At 44.6% G+C, this 20,234-nt stretch overlaps 2 protein-coding genes across 3 annotated transcripts; both read left to right on the top strand.

Moving 5' to 3' along the window:
- Positions 1 to 17: 17 nt before the first annotated feature.
- Positions 18 to 15,390, top strand: nsd1a (nuclear receptor binding SET domain protein 1a). Of its 2 annotated transcripts, XM_042212935.1 has the most exons (24): positions 18 to 625; positions 1,092 to 1,340; positions 1,906 to 2,771; positions 3,116 to 3,257; positions 3,404 to 3,576; positions 3,661 to 5,452; positions 5,548 to 5,663; positions 6,594 to 6,813; positions 6,918 to 7,021; positions 7,126 to 7,185; positions 7,285 to 7,479; positions 7,575 to 7,667; positions 7,777 to 7,900; positions 7,982 to 8,182; positions 9,864 to 10,043; positions 10,742 to 10,898; positions 10,991 to 11,196; positions 11,281 to 11,393; positions 11,486 to 11,755; positions 11,852 to 11,968; positions 12,079 to 12,220; positions 12,351 to 12,457; positions 12,566 to 12,770; positions 13,066 to 15,390. In XM_042212935.1, the coding sequence occupies exons 3-24, from the start codon at positions 1,923 to 1,925 to the stop codon at positions 13,839 to 13,841; spliced, it is 6,342 nt and encodes a 2,113-aa protein (XP_042068869.1). In that variant the 5' UTR covers positions 18 to 625; positions 1,092 to 1,340; positions 1,906 to 1,922; the 3' UTR covers positions 13,842 to 15,390. The 2 variants fall into 2 exon arrangements, with proteins under 2 accessions (XP_042068869.1, XP_042068874.1); XM_042212940.1 differs by lacking the exon at positions 18 to 625 and having other exon boundaries at positions 936 to 1,340; positions 6,597 to 6,813.
- Positions 15,266 to 20,061, top strand: slu7 (SLU7 homolog, splicing factor). The gene is made up of 15 exons (XM_042212946.1): positions 15,266 to 15,420; positions 15,652 to 15,808; positions 15,900 to 16,053; positions 16,141 to 16,221; positions 16,373 to 16,537; positions 16,639 to 16,704; positions 16,806 to 16,937; positions 17,463 to 17,560; positions 17,690 to 17,757; positions 18,207 to 18,346; positions 18,706 to 18,867; positions 18,960 to 19,061; positions 19,177 to 19,254; positions 19,353 to 19,472; positions 19,558 to 20,061. The coding sequence occupies exons 2-15, from the start codon at positions 15,660 to 15,662 to the stop codon at positions 19,735 to 19,737; spliced, it is 1,695 nt and encodes a 564-aa protein (XP_042068880.1). The 5' UTR covers positions 15,266 to 15,420; positions 15,652 to 15,659; the 3' UTR covers positions 19,738 to 20,061.
- The last annotated feature ends 173 nt before the right edge of the window (positions 20,062 to 20,234 follow it).

A 20,234-nucleotide genomic window follows, 5' to 3' on the forward strand; every position in this document is an offset into this window, starting at 1 on the left:
ACTAATTTAGGGCGTACCGACGTTTATGATCTTACTTTTTGGGCGTGTTTTTACCAGGTACGTGACAGAAGAAGAGGTTAAAAAAAACTATAGGTCATGTTTTTTTGGGTGAAGCCGCCATGATGTGAGCTGCGTCTTCAATCTTTGTGTTCTGTACATGATAATTCACCAAAATATAGAAGTGCACCGCCTTTGGAGACATAAACATACCACAGTGTATGATATTCAACATTTTAAAAGCCGGCAGAGGGTAGCTGCGCTGCTGACAAGTCGGCATGTAACTGCACGCTCTTTGATCTGAGGACTGGCCCACTGCAGCGAGCCTTTTGTGCTTCTCTGTTTCAGTTTGCGCGTTTGTGGATCTGCTTCAGTTAGAGCAACAAGACACGCAACAAACCATCAAAGTTACGTGCCGGCAGGCTGAAAACGGACGCCGACAGATTTTTTTTAAATCACAGGAAACAAAAAGAAAGAAAGAAACCCGTTCATATGCTCAATGCCTCAACTCTCGATCGTGCTTTCCTGAGCGCCTGGCGGCCTGTTTCCTCATGTCAGCGCTCCGTGGAGAGCCAACATGGCGCGCGGAGAGTGTGATTTGACCGGAAAGGCCGTGTGGTTATTATCGGTGTGCAGTCTTTTTTTTCTTCTTTCCTATATGGTCGATCTTTCTCCTCCTACACACACACAGGCACACACACCCGCACACAGGCCTGCATCAACTAGGAAAGTTAAACAATAGGACTGAAGGTGGAGGGGGGTTACAGCAGAAACGGGACAAACTACTTAGAAATCCGTTGCCTTCATTTACGATTACTACATACCAATAACTACTGCAAACTTCACCTGGGTGTGCACGCGTGTGAGTGTGCGTGTTTGTCGTGCGTCCGTGCTCGCCAGTGTGTGCACGCGTGCACGCGGAGGGTGAGTGTCACGGCCCTCTACAGACGGGGGGTTGGGTAGCATTGCGGATTGGTTACTGCTCACCAACACACAGCCTGGGCTTGTTTTAACATAACCAGGGGCACATCGACAAGCAGGCAAAAAATAATAATAATAACCATGTAGTAAATAAACTGCTGTGGCTGTTACAGGACCGGTTGTGGCTCACTGAAGACGTTGCGGCGTAATGGAGCAGTCGGCTGTTATTTTTTATTTAAGGTGACATTTTTTAAGAGGGCCGACGCTGATGAAGCGAGAATGAGAGCCGTGCCTTGGCCTACTACTAGTGCTGCTGCAGCTGGGATTGTGGAGATCTGCTTTCACAAACCGAGAGAAACACTCGCCTGGTGCCACATTATCAAAGAGCAGCTGCTGGCTTCGCGATGACCGACCTCCAAACGGTGGGTTTTTCGCCTTTTTTTCCACGTGTTGATAGTGCGGTGAACTTGTAGTGCCGATCAGACCTTTTTTTCGTGAGTTAATAGTAGCTTCCTATGTCGGTGTGCGGCTGTAGCTTGTTTGTGTGAGCCACTGACTGTTTCTGTGATGGCTCAGTGTCACCTCCTCTACTACAGCTTCAGCGCTCCTCCATTGACTGTACAAGTCAGCGATCGCCGGGGTGACCCACATTTAGCAGACAAAGCGCTGTTATTTTCTAATAGTTTGTGAATGAAGTGTGTGAGCACGGTTGTTTTCTGTGTTTTGTCTTGTGCCGTACGACTGGCCTCTAGAATGGAGGCCATGCAATGTCGGCTTATCGGCGTGTGTGTGTGTGTGTGGGTGCCTGTGTATGTGTGTGTACGCGCGCACTGGCCATGGCTGGACCTTCATGGATATGCTTCTGATATTTATCACTGTACAAGCCACTTTATTTACACATCTCTATAAGCACACAGGAGTGTATTTAGAGAGAAACTTCTATGGCACGTTTACCTTGTCTAACCCTGCCTGTGTTTCATTTGACAGGATGTAGGCATGACAACATGAAGCAGTCATACAGACCGGGTCTTAGGGTAGGCTCAGTGTTTGGCTCAGGCCCGCCAGAGCTGAGGCCCCACAATGGCCCTGTGAGCACTTCCTATGGAAACCAATGTGGCATTGTGAAGCGAGGATCAGACCAGTCATCAACTGTGCAGCTGCCATCCTCCAGCCTCAAACAACCCACTTTACTAGGGTACAATCAGACTAACCGATCTAAAAGCTACAGTTCTTTGAGGAGGCCCTACGACCTGAACACTGCGATCAACAAACCTGACCCAGAAAGGGACCTTCATCCTCGGAACAACTTGCTCTGTGCAAGCCCAATTAGCGACGACGACGATGATGAGTTTGAGGCGCCAACTGTCCAGTTGCCTCCTTCTCCAGGCAACAATGACATGGAGCCTGTTGGGACTCTGCCGGACATGAGCAGAAATGGTTTCTTCCTACACAGTCCTGACAGCTTCGAGCGCTGTTCCCCCATTCCAAACGGATGCCTGCATTTTGAGTCCACACTATTCGACAGCAGCGATGTAAAGGGGGACGATGAGGAGGGGGACAGCGGCGAGGAACTCGCGCCTTTTGGCCACTCCCCACAGCCGAGTCAGGATCGAACTGTTACAGAGTGTAAGACCACATGCGACTCAGGGGTGGATAAAAGAACATACAAACCTACAGTCTTTAATCTAATGTCCAAAACTATATCTGAGCTCAACCCTACACTAAGCCCCAGCGCGCTGCCAGACATCTCCATGAGAGATGGGTGGAGTTTGGGTGAGGAATCTGACAGTGATGGTGAACTTCTCTCCCCTGTTGACCCAGGACTTATCTCACCAGGTGGCACCAACTCTAATGTGAGTATAAAACTCTTGAGATACAAACTTTGCAACTTCTGTACAACCAAATCCACACAAGTTTATGTGGCTATGTTATAATCAAGCATAGCTTAACTACCCTGAGCCACCAATATGCACGTACGCCATCTTCCAAGCTTTAAAATTTGACCCAAAAGAGTAGAAAACAGTTCAAATCTGAGGCCAGCAAAGCAATCAATGTGATGTTTTGTCATCACCATTAGAATTCAAAAGTGGATATCATCTATTCTTGTCATTATATGTGACAAGAATTTTGATTTGATACATGCAGCATTATTTTTTTTCTGTATCACTTATTATTGTGTTTTTCTTGTAATGATTAGTCCAACAGCCCAAAGAAAAGGCCTCTTCCCACAGTGAAATACTTGGAAGGGGATTTGGTGTGGGCAAAATTCAACAGACGGCCGTGGTGGCCCTGTCAGGTCACAAGCGACCTGGACCAGGGGATTCACACTAAGATGAAAGGTGAGATTTGATGTAAATACTGATTATTTGACAGAAATCCGTTTCACACAACTTGACTGTTTTGTTGATAGTTTGTTGACGGCATTGTAGTGTGTGTCAAAGTTCACACTGCTCTTTCTTCTTTTTAAAAAAACATTTTGATCCAGTTCCCAGTCCTCGTCCTTGCCGGATGTATTTCTTGGAAACGATTGGCGAGATTGTAGAGTCTTCCTGGGTCCCAGGGAACGTTATTCTACCTTTTGAAGGAGGCCATCAGTTTGAAGACCTTCCTGTTCTCAGGCGGCGAGGGAAGCAGAAGGAGAAGGACTACAAGTATACGGTATAATTTGTGAAGTGAATCTTTGAAAATCTTTTGTTTGCTCACTGTGAACAATATTTCAATAACTATATTACTTCTCTGCAGATACCCAAAAGTTTGCTGACTGCGTGGAAAGTCAGTGTAGCAGAAGCTGAGTATCTGCTCCCGGGTCGGCAAAGGAAAAGTGAAACTGTGTTGTCAGTGTCGGTCAAAGGAGATGAACGTACACCCAGCCCGCTCCCTAATGAGAAGGGACACAAGAGCCCGTCTGTCTCTGTGGACTCCAGTGAACCTCCAGCATCTTCTACAGCCTCCAATGGAAACGAGCACCATCTCATCAAAAACTCTACAAATCAAGGCAATAACAATAAAGCTCAGAAGAAGAAAAAGAAGTGTCTGTCAGACATATTTGGTCATATAGTTAGTGGATCAAAGGAATCCTCCACAGGCCAGCTTCACACAGCACCGCGTGCACTGAAAGAAGAGCCGAAGGACTCGCCTTATGCTGACCTGGATTCAGTTCCGATGCTGCATCGACCGAAACGCACAGCGCTGTCTCCAGTACACAGTATAGAGGTCCAAAGAGAAAAAAGTTCAACAAAGGCTAAAAAGAGTACAGAAAAAGTGAGCCGGGGTGCAGACTCATTTAGCAGCTTAAAAAACAAAAGGACATCAAAAAACACAAATTCTGGCCAGAGGTTGGACAGCTGTGTTAAAAGTGAAAAGACCTCGGTGGATCTTCCTGCCAGCAGTGGCCTGATGACGAGGGCTCTGCAGGCGGAGGAAGAGACCGATTTCAAAGATGCAGTGGCCACGAGCCACTTCTCAGCAGAAGCCTCTGCTGATGAGTCTCCTGCTAATACACCTACTAATGCTTCCATGAACACTGAAATGTCTCCTACTCGGGAATCCTCCTGCAGTGTATCACTGTCTGTAAACCACAGCTCTCCAAAAAGGCGTGCAAGGAAGCTTGATAAGAAGCTAATTCGTAATGGCTCATGGATTAAGTCCAAGTGTGTGGTCACGACTGAGTCCACTTTGCAACCTGTTAAGATCAAGACAGAAAGCACTGTCAGGGATATCACAACCACTTCTCAGTCCTTGTCCCTGTCACCGATGGATTCCTTTCCAGATATTCAGGAAATAAAGTTTAAATCTCTTGCAAAGGAGGACAGCAGTGACTCTGAAACTGCTGCATTTCGTACTGATTCCAATTATAAATTCAGTACTTTCCTGATGCTTCTGAAAGACCTGCATGATACCAGGGAAAAAGAAGGCAAACCGCTAACAATCCCTCCATCACCTGCCCTAATCAAAGAGGAACCCCTAGTGATCCCTGCTTCCACAGATGTTGACACTCCCAATGGTTCTTGTGAGGGATTAACTCATGGGGTCAAACTTGAAAATGGCAAGTCACGCAAATCCACAATACCCCACAGGACAGAGGAAAGGACAAAGATTAGGACTAAAGGCATCACTGGAACTGACACCAACCACTGTGAAGACTCTCCTGTTCGTACTCCGCCTGGAAGCTCAGAAAAGCAACGTAGGAAACAAAGATTACCCGCCAAACTTAAACTTAGCATATCTGGCCTTTCCTCCGACCTGGCCGACATGGCTTACGGCAGGGAGTTTGTTAGCGGCCATGCCGATTTGGCCGATTCTGGATCGGTTCCTGTTGTTGCTGCCGATCCTTCCACCAGCTACCTCGATAACAACTCAGAAGCCATGTTGGCTCCAAAGAAGCGTTGGCAGGTGGTTGAGGAGGCTGCCGAGAGGAAGGGTGAACTCCTGAGTGAGGCGTCTGATGAGATGATGGCATCACCAGATCTTGAACCAGGGGCTGAGAAGTGCACGGAGAGCGACTCGCATTTGTCCGACGGAAGCAGCTCAGCCGGTAAGACAAAGCGCTCCTTTTGAGCTTCATCTCCAGAGCTGGTAAAATCAGTAAGTAAATGATACATAATTTATTATTCTCCTATTTTTATTTAGAGAACAAACGCCTCCGGAAACCCACCAAACGTCTGTTGGAGTCGACCGAGGAGTACGAACAAATATTTGCCCCAAAAAAGAGATCAAAGAAGCACTTGTCAGAATCTTCCCAAATGGTAAGAAATGTATGATTCATTTTCCTTTTAATAAAAATGGAAGTAAGCAGCCTCTTTCAAGCTATAAATACAACGCAAGTGCTACCTGTTGACACCCTAAGGCTCCACGCAGTATATCCACAGGGGCCTGCTTTAAAGCAAAATTCATGCTTTCAAGCATGAATTTTGTGCGGTATCATTTAAAAGTGAATCTTTAGAGATGGGAACAATTTACACCAATAAAACAAGCAGATTGTGTCCATAACTCCCTCCCGCGTTATCACTGGGACAATAGAAAACAATCTGTCATGAAATCACTCCCAGCTGTTAATATTTAAGCCCGTTCACATACTCATCTGATGCTAAGCTCCAACCAGCTGGATTGGTGTGAGGATTATGAGGTGCTTGGAAAGTTTTGTTCCCTGGAAGCGGTCCCTAAGAACCTCTAGTTTACAGCATATATTGTCCTTAAAGGCATGTTTAAGAAATGTGCATCCTGTATATATTGTGCACATACAATACAATATAAGGTATAGCTGTAGCCTTTTTTGCTTTTCTGTGTATTCACACCCATTTTAAAAAGACAGATATTTCTGTTTATCCGGTTGACCCATCTAGAATTACCCACTCAGTAGACATAAAGCATATCTCTTTGTACTTTGCCAGAATTAAATAAAGTAAATAAAGTGAATTGCTTTCAAATCAGGGAATAACATCATTCTGATTATGCCTTGATACATCAGCCTATTGTTTTGACATTTAAGGTTTTTTGGGTTGAGTGATAATAAGATATAATTGTAGAAACAAATTTGATAAACAACAGCTATGGCTGCTACATGTTGCTGGAACATGTTGCCGCCACAGTGCACGGAAACGATTGCCCCGTGGTTAGTTTAAAACCTCTTATGTGATGGATTTCAGCAGTGCTTTGTTGTCAATGTGTACATTCAGCAGACTTCAGGGATTGCAGCACTCCACGACCTCAGCATCACGTCAGAGACTGTTACCCCAGCCTCTCCATCAGACGAGCCCGCCGAGGCTCCGGCACAGTTGGAAAAGAGTCCGTCTCAGGACGAGCTTTCTCCTGCAGCACCTTCGGTAGCTTCAGTCACGACACAGCCCCCCTTTGACCCAGACACCCCAGAGGAAACTGATCTACCTCCTGAACCAGGTAAATAAGCTAACAGCGTAACCGGTGTATTTACAACATCAACTATTTTTCCTGTCTCTTAGACGCTATTTTAAAATATGCAATACTGAATCGTTTTACTCCAGAGACGGAATTGTTAATCCAAGAAAGAAAGAGGCCGAGAAAGCTGTCGCACAAGGTGCTGGACTGTAGCATAGAAGAGGTGCCTGCTGCTCCTGCAAAGAAGAAGGTAACTGAGATGACATTAGGTAGCTAGGAGCGTTTGTGATGGGGACAAAAGCTTTTTCTGTGAGCGCTCTGTAGTAGCACTGAAAGTATTTTTTTGTTCTACAGGAGCAAAAACGTCACAGTGCAATTACGTCAGAGGTGAAGGTGTTGGTGAAGAAAAGACAGGTACTAAAACCTCGTGATGTGGTTTCTCTGATTCTCGTATAGCACCAAACAATATTATACTAGAATTAATCATAAAAAAAATCTCATCATATTGGATAGTTGGGATTTGTGAAGAACGACAAGCCCATGTTCAGCACATCCTCTCCTCCTGCTGCTGCTTCTGCTGCCTCCAAGCCCCCAGAGAGCAGATCTCCAAGCCCCAAAGGATCCAAGACCCCTAAGCAGGAGGCTGAGGTGGAGGCCTGCAGCACCGAGGAGAAACAAAACACTGGAACACTAACTCCCAAGGCCGAGGTATGTATGTCGTGTTGATAAGCTGCTGAGTTATTGGTCGTCCACCTGTGGTATTTCATTTACGAGCAGCACTTGACTAACGACTACCTCCGTAGGTGCTGCCGGCCGGCTGGAATGACAGTCTGTCCTCACAAGTGGATGTAAAAGGCAAAATAGGAGCTGCATCCTTGAAGGAGAGTGTCTGTCAGGTGAGAGGGAGTCTATCAGAAAGTCTAGATTTTCTGATTTGTGGCGCATTCCCTGTATTTGGGAGCAGTAAATCATTAGTCGGGCCTCTTCCTCCGTGTGTTTGAGCAGGTGTGTGAGAGGACGGGAGACCTGTTGGTGTGTGAAGGCCACTGTTACGGAGCTTTTCACCTACAGTGCATTGGCCTGTCGGCGCCTCCGAAGGGAAAATTCCTCTGTCGAGAATGCAACGCTGGTGGGTACGCCTGAAAGCACAAAAAACGCACGCTACGGCATACCTAAGTTTAATTCTTCTGGTTGTTAATGATCCTCTCAGGCGTTCACGCGTGCTTCGTGTGTAAGAAGTCCGGAGATGGGGTGAAGCGCTGCATAATCCCGCTGTGTGGGAAATTCTACCACACGGACTGTATAATGGCCTACTCGGCCACCCAGCCTCACAACAAAGGCTTCCGCTGCCCCCTGCATGTGTGCCTGTCCTGCCACATTACCAATCCCCTCAACATCTGCAGCTCTAAAGGTGAGCGCCACTGCTGGCTTTGATCCAACCAGCCATCTACTTTCTCCTCATCCAAGTTAGGCCTACCATACACCACAAGATGCTTCTATGTTAGTATGTTTTAAGATTTTGCTGAAACCAGGGTCGTTTTTTGCAAGACTTGAACCAGGTGACATGTGAGGTTTTTTAACAGGACAGTGAATTAAAAATAGAGCAGTAAAGATTTATTTAAAGTGTAGTGTTTTACCTTTAATTAGGAAATTAGGAAGGTTTAACAACTAGAATCAGTCTGGTTAGTAACTGCAGTCATTTGTTTCCCGGGAGGAGACAAAAATCTATTTTGTGGTTGCTCAGGAAGAGCATCAGATGTTCAAATTTGCCAAATCACACATGGAGCTACCCGCTGTGGCCAGACCCTTGTGAATAGGGGAGCAGCTTAAAGTGGCTTTTAAACAGCCCACGAAAATGTGCTTAAAAGTAGATCTCCAGCTGGCTGATAGTTATTCCTTCATTTTCACTGTGGTTTATTATTAAAAATTTGCATCCAGTCCAAAGAGGTGTTGATGCATGTAAAGGAAGTCTTGGATTCATAGCAGAAATAGCAGAAACTTTAGCAGTGAGCGCATCAACAACACCTTGGGTTATTCTTAAAAAGAAGGAATGCACTTACGAGCACTGCCCAACCAAGAAAAAAGGACCATGAGGACTAAAGAGAACGACTGAAGTGGATGATTGCAGAATTCTTTCCTCGGTTAAAAACCATCTTTCAGAACATCTAGCCGAGTCAAGAGCACACTCGACGAGACAGGCGCGTCATTGTAAACATCTATAAAAAGGTGGCTGCATGAATGGAAATGCAGAGGGTTGATCTCGGCATACAAACCACGTAATACACTCAAACAAAGAAAGGGCAGATTAGACTAGAAAACATCTAAAATAAATAAATAAATAAAGATTCTGCCCCTTTTTAAACATGATCTAAGCACGTAGTGTTAAATCTCTTACAAACTGAATCCTTTCCAAACTCAAACTCTCCTGTGACTGCAGGGTTTTAGAGGCCCTACAGTTTCACCTTGCTGCTCTAATCTTGAGGCTCCCCAACCACAGGAAGGATTCTTGTTTCTTAAATAAGAGCAACAGGTTACGTGATTCTGGACACAGTCTTTGTTTGCATGTCACTTGTTAGTTTGAATATTGATGGCCTCTTTTGAACTCTGGATTATTTAAGGGCTTTGAATTTCATGCCTGGAGATATCAGGATTTGTTTCTGTGATTAAGCTTTTTCTTATGAATGACTCAGTGTCTTTGCATAAGCACAGGCTGACACTCGAGTATGTGATTCATTGCTCGTGTGTCATGTGGAATTAGGCACTTAGACTGAGATTTTTTGACACTTACAGCCTCACCTACAGTACCAAGTGTACATCATAATCCTTGATTTTTAGCAGTTTAAAGTGGCTTCATAAAATACTGACTGTGCAGGATTTTGGCATGTAATGCAGAGTTTTAATTCAGTGGACTGACGTGACTCCTTCCATGTGCTTTGTACTACGATCTCTCTTAATAATCCTGTAAGACTGAGTCTTATGTCCCAAATCCAGGGACAACATTTGGAGTGAAAGTGTTTTAAAATTGCTCCATAAATGGTATGTGTTGTTTTGTTTGCCTGAATTAAGCCGTGCTTCCTCTCACTTCCTCTCAGGTCGGTTGGCTCGATGCGTTCGCTGTCCCGTCGCCTATCACGGCAACGACAACTGCATGGCAGCGGGCAGCTTGGTGCTGGCGAACAACAGCTTCCTCTGTCCGAACCACTTCACTCCTCGCAAAGGCTGCAAGAACCACGAGCACATCAACGTTAGCTGGTGCTTTGTCTGCTCTGAAGGTGAGCGCAGTCTTGTAGCGTGTGCATATGTAAAAATGAGTTCAGGATTAAAACATGAGCTTTTAACAGACCTCCACTGTTCATATGTTAAACAAAAAACACACACAAAGAAAGGCAGCTGTTCAGCGCCGGGCTTTATTATTCAATTCAACATAATGCGCTCCAAATTATTTTTATGCTCTCTCCCATTTTCCACTTAAATGCTCCCACTTGGCAAATGGATCTATAAATGTATTTCTGTTTCTTGTCTCTACTCACAAATCTGCCTCTGAAACCCAGCAGCTATAAAAACACACAGTTTGACTGCTGAAGTCACATGTTAATGTTTAATGCTCTTATTTCTGACACTGATTTAAATTAGTGCCACTGATCTCATTTAAATACACCGACTCACCTCATTTAGTCCTGAGTATCTACATTTGTACTGATTAGTGTCACTTGTAGTGGCACTATAATAAGTCAGTTACTGAATTAGCTTACCGCTGATGATAAATATTCAGCTTGGTGTTTATTTGGTGGCTTTACCTCACAAATGCTTACATTGGATATGGACTGTTCTCCCTTACCAACTTAGAAGAAAATTTGCAGGCCCGCGTGACCTTGTAATCACTGTTCAAAACATAACTACGGACTGTTGCAGGCCATATTATGGCGTGTTATAAAAAAGCTCCCTAATCACTCATGGGTTGCGTTTCTAGGGGGCAGTCTGCTGTGCTGTGAAGCCTGTCCTGCTGCTTTCCATCGGGAATGCTTGAATATGGAGATGCCACAGGGTAGCTGGTTCTGCAACGACTGCAAAGCTGGAAAGAAGCCCCGTATTAAGGACATCCTGTGGGTCAAGTGGGGGCGTTACAGGTAGGTTAACAACACTGGCAATCACACAGAGGCTCTGGCTAACAACTACTGGAGCCATATTTGTATTTCTGAAACCCGCTGTGTCTCTTCAGGTGGTGGCCTGCTGAAGTCTGCCTGACCAAAGAGGTTCCAAATAACATCTTAAGGATGAAACATGAGGTGGGAGAGTTCCCTGTGCAGTTCTTTGGCTCCAAAGATTTCGTGTGGACATACCAGGCCAGAGTGTTTCCCTACATGGAGGGCGATACTCACAATATAGAAAAAATGGGCAAGGGTGCAGATGCAGTGTACAAAAAGGGTGCGTGCTTAATGTTGCTGAGTGCATCTTGATTCTTGGTGTAAGGTGCATGTTTAATAGTAAAGATCGTGTGTCTCTTTGTAGCACTGAACGAAGCGGCCGAGCGGTTCAAAGAGCTTCAGGCAGAAAAGGAGCTGAAGCAGCTTCAGGAGGACAGAAAGAATGACAAGAAGCCTCCTCCATACAGACACATTAGGGTACCGTGTGTACATCTGTGCTCATCTAGCCAATGGCAGAGCAGTTAACTGACGAGTGCTGTTAAAATCTCACCCCTGTCTCTGTTTCTTAGGTAAACCGGCCGATTGGGAAGGTGCAGATTATCACCGCTGACCTCTCGGAGGTTCCACGATGTAACTGCAAGGCGCTTGACGAGAACCCGTGCGGCATCGACTCTGAGTGCATTAACCGTATGCTGATGTACGAGTGTCACCCTCAGGTGTGCGCGGCAGGGGACCGATGCCAAAATCAATCTTTCACAAAGCGCCAGTACACACCTGTGGAGATTTTCAGGACTCTGTCCTGCGGCTGGGGTTTGCGTGGCTTCTCGGACATCAGGAAGGTGAGTCGGAAGTGAATCAAGCCAGCATTGATCGCTTTAGTTGTAACCACATTTTACTTATTCCTCGGTTTCTCCGTCGCTTTTTGTCTCTCCCAGGGAGCTTTTATCAGTGAATACGTGGGCGAGGTGATAGATGAAGAAGAATGCCGCGCCAGGATCAGGCACGCTCAGGAGAATGACATCTGCAACTTCTACATGCTTACACTGGACAAAGTAAGTATCTGAGTCAAATACCAACAGATGCAGCCTGAACGCGGCACGCTTGATTAACAGTGCAGATTGGATGACGTGTCCACACTGATTTGCGCTTTTTTTCACTCCAGGATCGCATCATTGACGCGGGGCCCAAAGGCAACCAGGCTCGCTTCATGAACCACAGCTGCCAGCCAAACTGTGAGACTCAGAAGTGGACTGTGAATGGGGACACCAGAGTGGGGCTGTTTGCTTTACAAGACATCCCAAAAGGTTTGATAGTTTGTTTTTTGTTTGGGGGTTATTTAATTTTTTTTTATTTTTAGGAGGGGAGGGTTGTATTGAACAAGATCATCCAGATTATTTTAATTACACATCCGATCTAATGCAACAACTACTTCAGGTGAGGAGCTGACTTTCAACTACAACCTGGAGTGTCGTGGCAATGGGAAGACCGCCTGTAAATGTGGAGCACCCAACTGTAGTGGTTTCCTGGGTGTCCGGCCAAAGGTAAAACTTTTATATTTATTCACAACTTTACCTTCAGTTAAATGATCCTCTGACCGCACTTACAAGAAGAGCTGCCTTGTGACCTTCCTGTTCCTCGTCCTCGTATAGAACCAGCCAGCAGCTGAGAAAATGAAACCTAAGGAAGGAAAACGGAAGGGTACTATGAAGAAGAAGACCAAGCAAGAGGTGACCAAGGAGAGGGAAGATGAGTGCTTCAGCTGTGGTGACGGGGGTCAGATAGTTTCCTGTAAGAAGCCGGGCTGCCCAAAGGTCTATCATGCTGACTGCCTCAACCTGGCCAAGAGGCCTGCAGGCAAGTAGACTTTAAGGAGAGCACACAATATGATAGCCGTGTGTAGCCAATCGTTTTTTACATCAAGCTCTCAGGGGGTTTGAATATCCTCAAGCATGCATGGAGCAAACAGAGGTGACTGGGTGGTTTCTGAGGTGAAGGTTCTCCAAAAAAGGCAAAAATAAAATGTAGTTTTGATGAACGTGAACTTGAAGAGAAATGTTAATTATTATATTTTTGTTAGCTATTTGTGAGTCAAAAATCGTACTATTTGCGCATGTTCATTGTATTCATTCCACATTTGATTTGCCTGCAGGCCGATGGGAGTGTCCATGGCACCAGTGTGACGTATGTGGCAAGGAGGCGGCTTCATTCTGTGAGATGTGCCCCAACTCGTACTGTAAGGAGCACAGAGAAGGCATGCTCTTCATCTCCAAGCTGGACGGCAAGTTGTCCTGCAGCGAGCACGACCCCTGTGGGCCCGACCCGCTAGAGCCAGGGGAGATACGCGAATACATGCCCAACACGACCTCCATGAGGCCCGGGGCTGTTGATGTGCCCGTCGCCCCTTCTTTCGTCCCAGTCACCAGACGAGTGGGTCCTTCCGCTCCCGTCTCTGCCCCGGCCAGCCAAGCGACTTCATCGAGGCAAGCGCCTCCTCCTCGTCTCTACATCAACACCAAGACTGCTACCTCAAGCTTCGTCCCCTCTGGCAGGTCCTACCTCATGGGCAGAACTGACGAGAAAGCTCTCCCCACTCCTGCCTCCTCCGAGGCAGAGAGAGAGGACGGGGAGGTGGAGGATGGGGAGGTGTGCGGGTTGGACGTGGACGGTGTGGAAGATGACGATGAAGAAGACGACGACGAAGAAGAAGAGGGCGATGAGGAAGAGAACGATATGGAGGAGATGGAGATAGTAGAGGACGAGGAGGATGAGGATGAGCCACTGTATGGAGGAAATCTGCCAGAGGATGAGGATGAGGAGGGCGGGGACGAGTATGACACTTGGGGTGATTATGTGGAGGAAGACGACGGAGAGGTGGAGGGCGAGGACTCGGAGGACTGGGGGAGAGTGGAGGATGATGACAAGTGACTGTTCATCCTGTCCTTCCTTATATCTCAGCAGCAAAACTCAGTAGACATTGAAAGGCCTGAAAGAGTTTCATATTTTGGTACCTACTTGAATGCAACACTGCCTTCACTTTGGTACAACATTGCCTTCTCATCTGCACACCGCTGGACTGACAGCAGGGATGAGTACTGGTGCTAAGGCTTCGACGGCTGCTTCACTCAGCCCCTTTCTACTTCTGTTGATATGTATGTGTCTGGTGCTGTTTTGTTCTCTTGTTGTCTCTCTTAACAATGTTTACATTTTTTGGCCTTTTTTTTTTTTTTTTTAAGAAAAAAAAAAACCTGTTTGGATTATAAGAAAAAAGGTGGGAAGCTTCACCTGACCAAACTGTCATCTTAAGGGCATCTTATGTTGTTGTTACTGTCTTAACTTTGTCTTTCCAATCAGAGGAGTCCTCAAAACATTGTTCTCACATGTCCGTGTTACAGTTAGGCAGAGGGAGTACCTGCCTGGTGCTTGTGACGAATGCAGAAATGAACCCACTGGAGTCTTCTTGCTATAAATGATCTTCTCACAACAAAAACTACCCCAGTTTCTTTTATTTGACAACAAGTAGCTCACAGCTCAGGAGCTTTGGCACAGAGAAATAAAAGACAAAAGCGTCATCTTCTCACAACCTAAACATGAATCACAGATGTTGCCAGTGTTGGTTTTATAACCGCTGCTGCTGTTGCTCTGACTAAATTAGAATAAAATCCTTGTACTTACTAGATCTCAGTATCCAAGGATCTGTCCACATGTAACAAGAAGAACCTTTTCTGAAGCATCTTTTATACTCATACACATTGCTGTTACTGGGTTGGACCACCTTTATGCTTTCAGAGCTGTCTTAAGTCATCATGCTCAAGAAATCAGTGTGTGAGGATTTGAGCTTTGTGACGTGACACCATTAAGCAGCCATCAGAAGATGGGTACATGGTGTCATACAAGAATGGACACAATTACTATTTTTTATTGCCAGCCAGATTTAATATGTCTACATGCTTAAATACACTCAGGTGCTGCCATGTGGCTAGCTAATTAGAGATTTGTAATGAGTACCTAAAACGTGGTCAGTAATTATGTACAGACACACAAGTTCATTTCACTAGGAGAAATCGTAAATTAAAGCCACATTAGCGACTAAATGTTGCATAAAACTGACACAGTTCTTCAGAGAAACACTTCTGAGTGAATTTTAACAATACAGTTTAAGCTATGCTTTTTTAGACTTGAGATATCAGCTCAAAACACATTCAAAGGGTTAGAAACTAACTTGCTTCGACGATTGATATGAAATTTCCCAAGTAAAAGAAAGTAAAGACCACCTGTTTTCTTGCGGTTGAGGTGCTGTACTCTGACTGTCCTCTAGAAGTCGCTGTTTCCGGCAGCGACTCCACAGAAAGGACGTGACGTAACTTTAGCTGATGTAAAATGGCGACGATCGCATTTTAGTCAAAACAACCGACGAGTTTAAAAAAAAAGGGGTCAAATACAGGGAAAGTTGCTGATTTTACGGAAGGAATATAAACATCAAGTTTATTTGTGGAGCCTATTCAAGGTAAGTGAGTGAATTGGTTTATGAATTTTCACAGAAATTAAGTAAAATGCCTCTTCTACATGTACGTCATTCGGCAGTTAAACAGCTAGTTTGGCAAATACTGCAATAAAACCTGTAGTTTTAGCCTTTGTTTTAAGAAGTGAAACACATAATTGCTGAGTGTAGGTGAGTAGGACGGGTGTTTATACTAAACCCGTGACGGTGTCCCCGGCGGCGCGTTTCTGGCGGCAGGTTCAGTCATGACCGAGCAGACCAACGTTAACTCGGAGGGGATCGTGGGTCTGGATGAGCCCAAGAAGATGACCAGAGAGGACTGGAGGAAGAAGAAGGAGCTGGAGGAGCAGAGAAAGCTGGGAAACGCTCCAGCTGAGGTGGACGAGGAGGGAAAGTAAGTTTGTGCCTGTGCAGAAAGTGTGTGCTTTCAGGCAGCTGATGGAAGGAATGGTGTGATATGTAACGTGAACGCATCTGTCCTACAGGGACATAAACCCCCACATCCCACAGTACATTTCATCAGTGCCGTGGTACATCGACCCATCAAAAAGGCCCACACTAAAGCATCAAAGACCACAGAGTGAGAGTGAGAAGCAGTACTCCGCAATCGGAGAGTGGTACAAGAGAGGCGTGCAGGAGGTGAGAATGAGGCAAGTTTTTCTCTCATGTGGACACAGAAGTATATTGCCACAAAATCTAAAAGCTTCACTTTGTGTCTCCACACAGAGTGCAGTTGTAACTAAGTTCCGTAAAGGGGCTTGTGAAAACTGTGGTGCCATGACACACAAGAAGAAAGACTGCTTGGAGGTAAAACTAATGAAAATGTTTTACAGTTATCTGCTGGAACAAATTAATATTCAGGGTTTTCTTATCTTGGATGTCAAAGGAGTATTATTATTATTATTATTATTGTTATATTATTTAAGTTAGCATCTTACCTTTCATTTTGTCCCACCAGCGACCCAGAAAAGTTGGTGCCAAATTCACAGGAACAGGGATTGCTCCAGATGAACATGCTCAGATCCAGCTCACCATGGACTATGATGGAAAGCGTGATCGCTGGAATGGCTACGACCCAGAGGAACATCAGCGCATTGTTGAAGAGTACGCCAAAGTAGATCTGGTAAGCAGACCAGCATGACTGAACTCCAGAGGTCAAAACATTGGTAAGCCAATGTTGTTGTGGTCCACCACCACATGACTGAATTCTTATTTGTTTCTCAGGCCAAAAGGACACTGAAAGCACAGAAACTTCAGGATGAGTTGGCCTCGGGAAAACTGGACCAGACTGTAAGTGCTCACTCATATTAACATGGTAATAATAAATTTTTCCCAGTTTTGGAGGCAAATATCAGACTGCAGTTTAATAACCTTACATTCTTTATTTGTAGGAGTGGGAACATGACAGTGAAGATGAGGATGAAGACAAATATGCAGATGACATCGACATGCCCGGTCAGAACTTTGACTCCAAGAGACGAATCACTGTCAGGAATCTGCGTATCAGAGAAGACACGGCTAAAGTAAGAGCCACGTAGTAAAACATTAGTCATTTGTGCTTTTTCTGATGATAAACTGTGTACACAGGGATAAAATGAATACAGAACACAGTGTTACTGCCCACATTATTGTGTAAAAGCTGTGAGCCACACCATGTTCCTTTTATATTTTTCTTACAAGGAGACAGTTGTATCGAGATCTTGTTTAAATTGTGAACATGAAAAAGCTTTGAATGTCCTTCAAGCAGGCTGGAGAACTATTACTGAAGACAACTTACAGAAAATACAAGAAGGCTGCCTAAGAGGGTTCAGGCTATGTTAATGAATAAAGGCAGTTATACCAAATTTTGATTCAGAGGGCTGTTGCAGTTACACAGACTCTGTTTTTGCGTCATGTTTTGTGTTTGATTTGTGTTTTCACGCTTCCTTCGTGTTTGTTTTCAAGCGAAATATAATAAAATCACATGACTTTTCAGCAGTTCTGTGTATGAAAGATGGGGTACTGCAGTTTACTAATTTCTCTGAACTCCTCGTGTCTGTTTTTCACAGTACTTGAGAAATCTGGATCCAAATTCAGCGTACTACGATCCAAAGACGCGAGCAATGAGAGAGAACCCGTACTCCAACACTGGCAAGAACCCTGATGAGTAAGTTATGGGTTTGTTTGTTTTGTTGTTGTTGTTTTTAAAAAAAAAAATCAACAGAGGAATAGTAGAAATAGTCTCGGAGTAACTGAGTGGACACTGAAATCATTTTTGAACTGTTTTGTGTAACAGAGTGGGGTACGCTGGAGACAACTTTGTTCGCTACAGTGGAGCCACAATTTCCATGGCTCAAACACAATGTAAGTCCTAAAGTTATGGTTCCTTCTTTTCAAACACCTCACAACCTTAACTCTTTAGGTTTTGGAAGTATGACTTTACTTATATTGGAAATGAGTCTAGAGATTTATTTATTTTTGGCCACTGTGATCAAAACTGTTGAATGTTTGACTGGATTATAATAGGTTACCAAAAATCATCCAAAAGTGGAAAAATCAGCATTTATAGAGTAAAAATCAGCTGCAAAAAGTAAAAGGCAGCCTGCTAACAATAGTGGTTAACATCTATACATCTATTTAGACACAGCTAAATTAAAGAGTCCCTCTCCTGTCACACTTATGTTATATATGAGACACCAAAAGGCAGGATCTTAGTTACTTAGTAAAGGATAATTATGATGAAATCTGAGCTTTTTCTTATCTGTTAGGACCACAGAGTGTAATTTGTAGCAATTTTCATTGTCTCGTGACAGTGTTTGCCTGGGAGGCTTATGAGAAAGGCTCCGAGGTGCATCTGCAGGCTGACCCCACCAAACTGGAACTGCTGCATCGTTCCTTCAAGGTCAAGAAGGAGGACTTCAAAGAAGAACAGAGAGAGAGCATCCTGGAGAAGGTACACGGCTGATATGTATTCATTTAGCAACAGGATGAGGCCAGGAAGAGTGAAAAGTACATAAGAGATGGGAGAAACTTTCTTCAACCATCTTATGAGTGCAGATGTTGCACAGTTTGTCCACCGGATGGCACTCTGCAGCTTCTCTGTTGGCAGCATGTTTGAGAACACCACAAACAACCAGTCTATCTGAGCAGTCGGACTTGGATCAGCTGTGTAAAGGAGAAAATAAATAACTACAAATATTAGGGATATCAGAAAGGAAAAAAAAATATTGGCTGATATATCAGACCGAACTTCATATCAGTCACAGTCTGGGCTTTACTGATGATGTTTCTGCTTTTGTGTGTGACAATCAGTATGGAGGCCAGGAGCATTTGGATGCACCACCGCGGGAGTTGCTGTTGGCCCAGACGGAGGACTACGTGGAGTATTCGCGTCACGGCGCTGTGCTGAAAGGACTCGAAAAGGCTGTCGCTCGCTCCAAATATGAGGAGGACGTGCTCATCAACAACCACACTGTAAGAAGGGCAGACTGTAGCAAATGTGTGGCTAATTTTGTTACATTTTATTTATGTTTTATCCTAAAATCAAGATCATATCTCCTCGTTAGTGTATTTGGGGTTCCTACTGGAAAGATGGCTTCTGGGGGTACAAGTGTTGCCACTCCATGGTCAAACAGAGTTACTGCACAGGATCAGCTGGAATTGGAATTGTAAGTACATTTACTGAGAGTATTTGAAGCGTTTGTTTGATGGATAGGATATCAGTTTATAAAGTGGTCACAGATTTCTCACTTTCTGACTGTGTTTGTATATGAACCCCTGCAGAACAACTCAGAGTGCACTCCATTTGAAGAGGCAATAACTGAGCCACAGGAGGAGGAACAGCCCAAGACTCTGCTAGAAGTGAGGGACACTGTTTTTTAAAAAAAAAAAAAAATGCTGCAGTTAATGTTAATAAGCTTAAATGTAATGTTCATTATTAAAATATTCGTGATCACCAGATGCATCAAGATAAAATGAAAGAGAAGAAGAAGAAAAAGAAGAACAAAAAGAACAAGAAGCGCGACTCTGACAGCAGTGATTCGGAGGATGAGGAGAAGAAGAAGGAAAAGCTGAAGAAGGTAATGTTTTTGTTTTTGTTTGACAGCCGTGTTTGTTTTGATGAGTTTCTCCGTGTCTGACCTCCAACCGCCGTCTCCTTCTCAGGCTCTAGAAGCAGAGGACAAGCGGGTGAAGCAGGTGGAGATACTAATGCAGCTGGATGAGAGGAAGAGGCCGTACAACAGCTTGTTTGAAGTAAAGGCGCCCACTGAGGAGGAGATGGAGGCCTTCCGCATGAAACGCAGCAGGCCAGATGATCCCATGGCTTCCTTCTTGGGACAGTGACCTTTTCAGTCCCTGCAGATTCCCCTAAACTCTCCCCAAGGACTCTACTAGAGCAGCTGCTCAGTAAAATATAAAATCCCACATTCACTCAAGTTTTGTGTTTTGGAAAGAAGTGCTGGAGAAACTGTGTACAGTATTTTGTAAAAGTTAATGTTGACACATTGTTTTGAAGCTGCATGTCCATAAAATGTGGAACAACAACAAAAGGTGTTTCGCTTCAACAGGAGACATTTAAATACTTTCAAACCTTTCAAATTCAGTCTTTACAGGAAACATGAGAAACGTAACTGCATTTCTTTTTATAATAAAATCCATTTGCCTGAATGTATGGTTTTTTTGTTGTTCTTGTTTTTTGGGGTTTTTTGCGTGGGTGGAGGGTTGTACATGAGGTATGAGCAATGGGTGGAAACATGACTTGGGCGGCTGATCCTTTTAATTTTGCTGAACCTCAGTAGTTGTTGTTAGCATGTTAGCTGTATATACATATCGTGTTTTCC

Source organism: Haplochromis burtoni, unplaced genomic scaffold, assembly GCF_018398535.1.
Source record: "Haplochromis burtoni strain Fernald_Lab_line unplaced genomic scaffold, NCSU_Asbu1 Contig_10, whole genome shotgun sequence".
In the NCBI taxonomy this organism is placed as follows: Eukaryota; Metazoa; Chordata; class Actinopteri; order Cichliformes; family Cichlidae; genus Haplochromis; species Haplochromis burtoni.

Excerpts from the sequence above, each read along its gene's own strand:
- nsd1a (XM_042212935.1), top strand. The coding sequence starts at position 1,923 with ATGAAGCAGTCATACAGACCGGGTCTTAGGGTAGGCTCAGTGTTTGGC. Across the intron at positions 7,186-7,284 it reads TGTTGGTGAAGAAAAGACAG|TTGGGATTTGTGAAGAACGA; the intron begins GTACTAAAACCT and ends CATATTGGATAG. Across the intron at positions 11,394-11,485 it reads CTCCATACAGACACATTAGG|GTAAACCGGCCGATTGGGAA; the intron begins GTACCGTGTGTA and ends TCTGTTTCTTAG.
- slu7 (XM_042212946.1), top strand. The coding sequence starts at position 15,660 with ATGACCGAGCAGACCAACGTTAACTCGGAGGGGATCGTGGGTCTGGAT. Across the intron at positions 17,561-17,689 it reads ACTGGCAAGAACCCTGATGA|AGTGGGGTACGCTGGAGACA; the intron begins GTAAGTTATGGG and ends TTTGTGTAACAG. Across the intron at positions 19,255-19,352 it reads AGCCCAAGACTCTGCTAGAA|ATGCATCAAGATAAAATGAA; the intron begins GTGAGGGACACT and ends CGTGATCACCAG.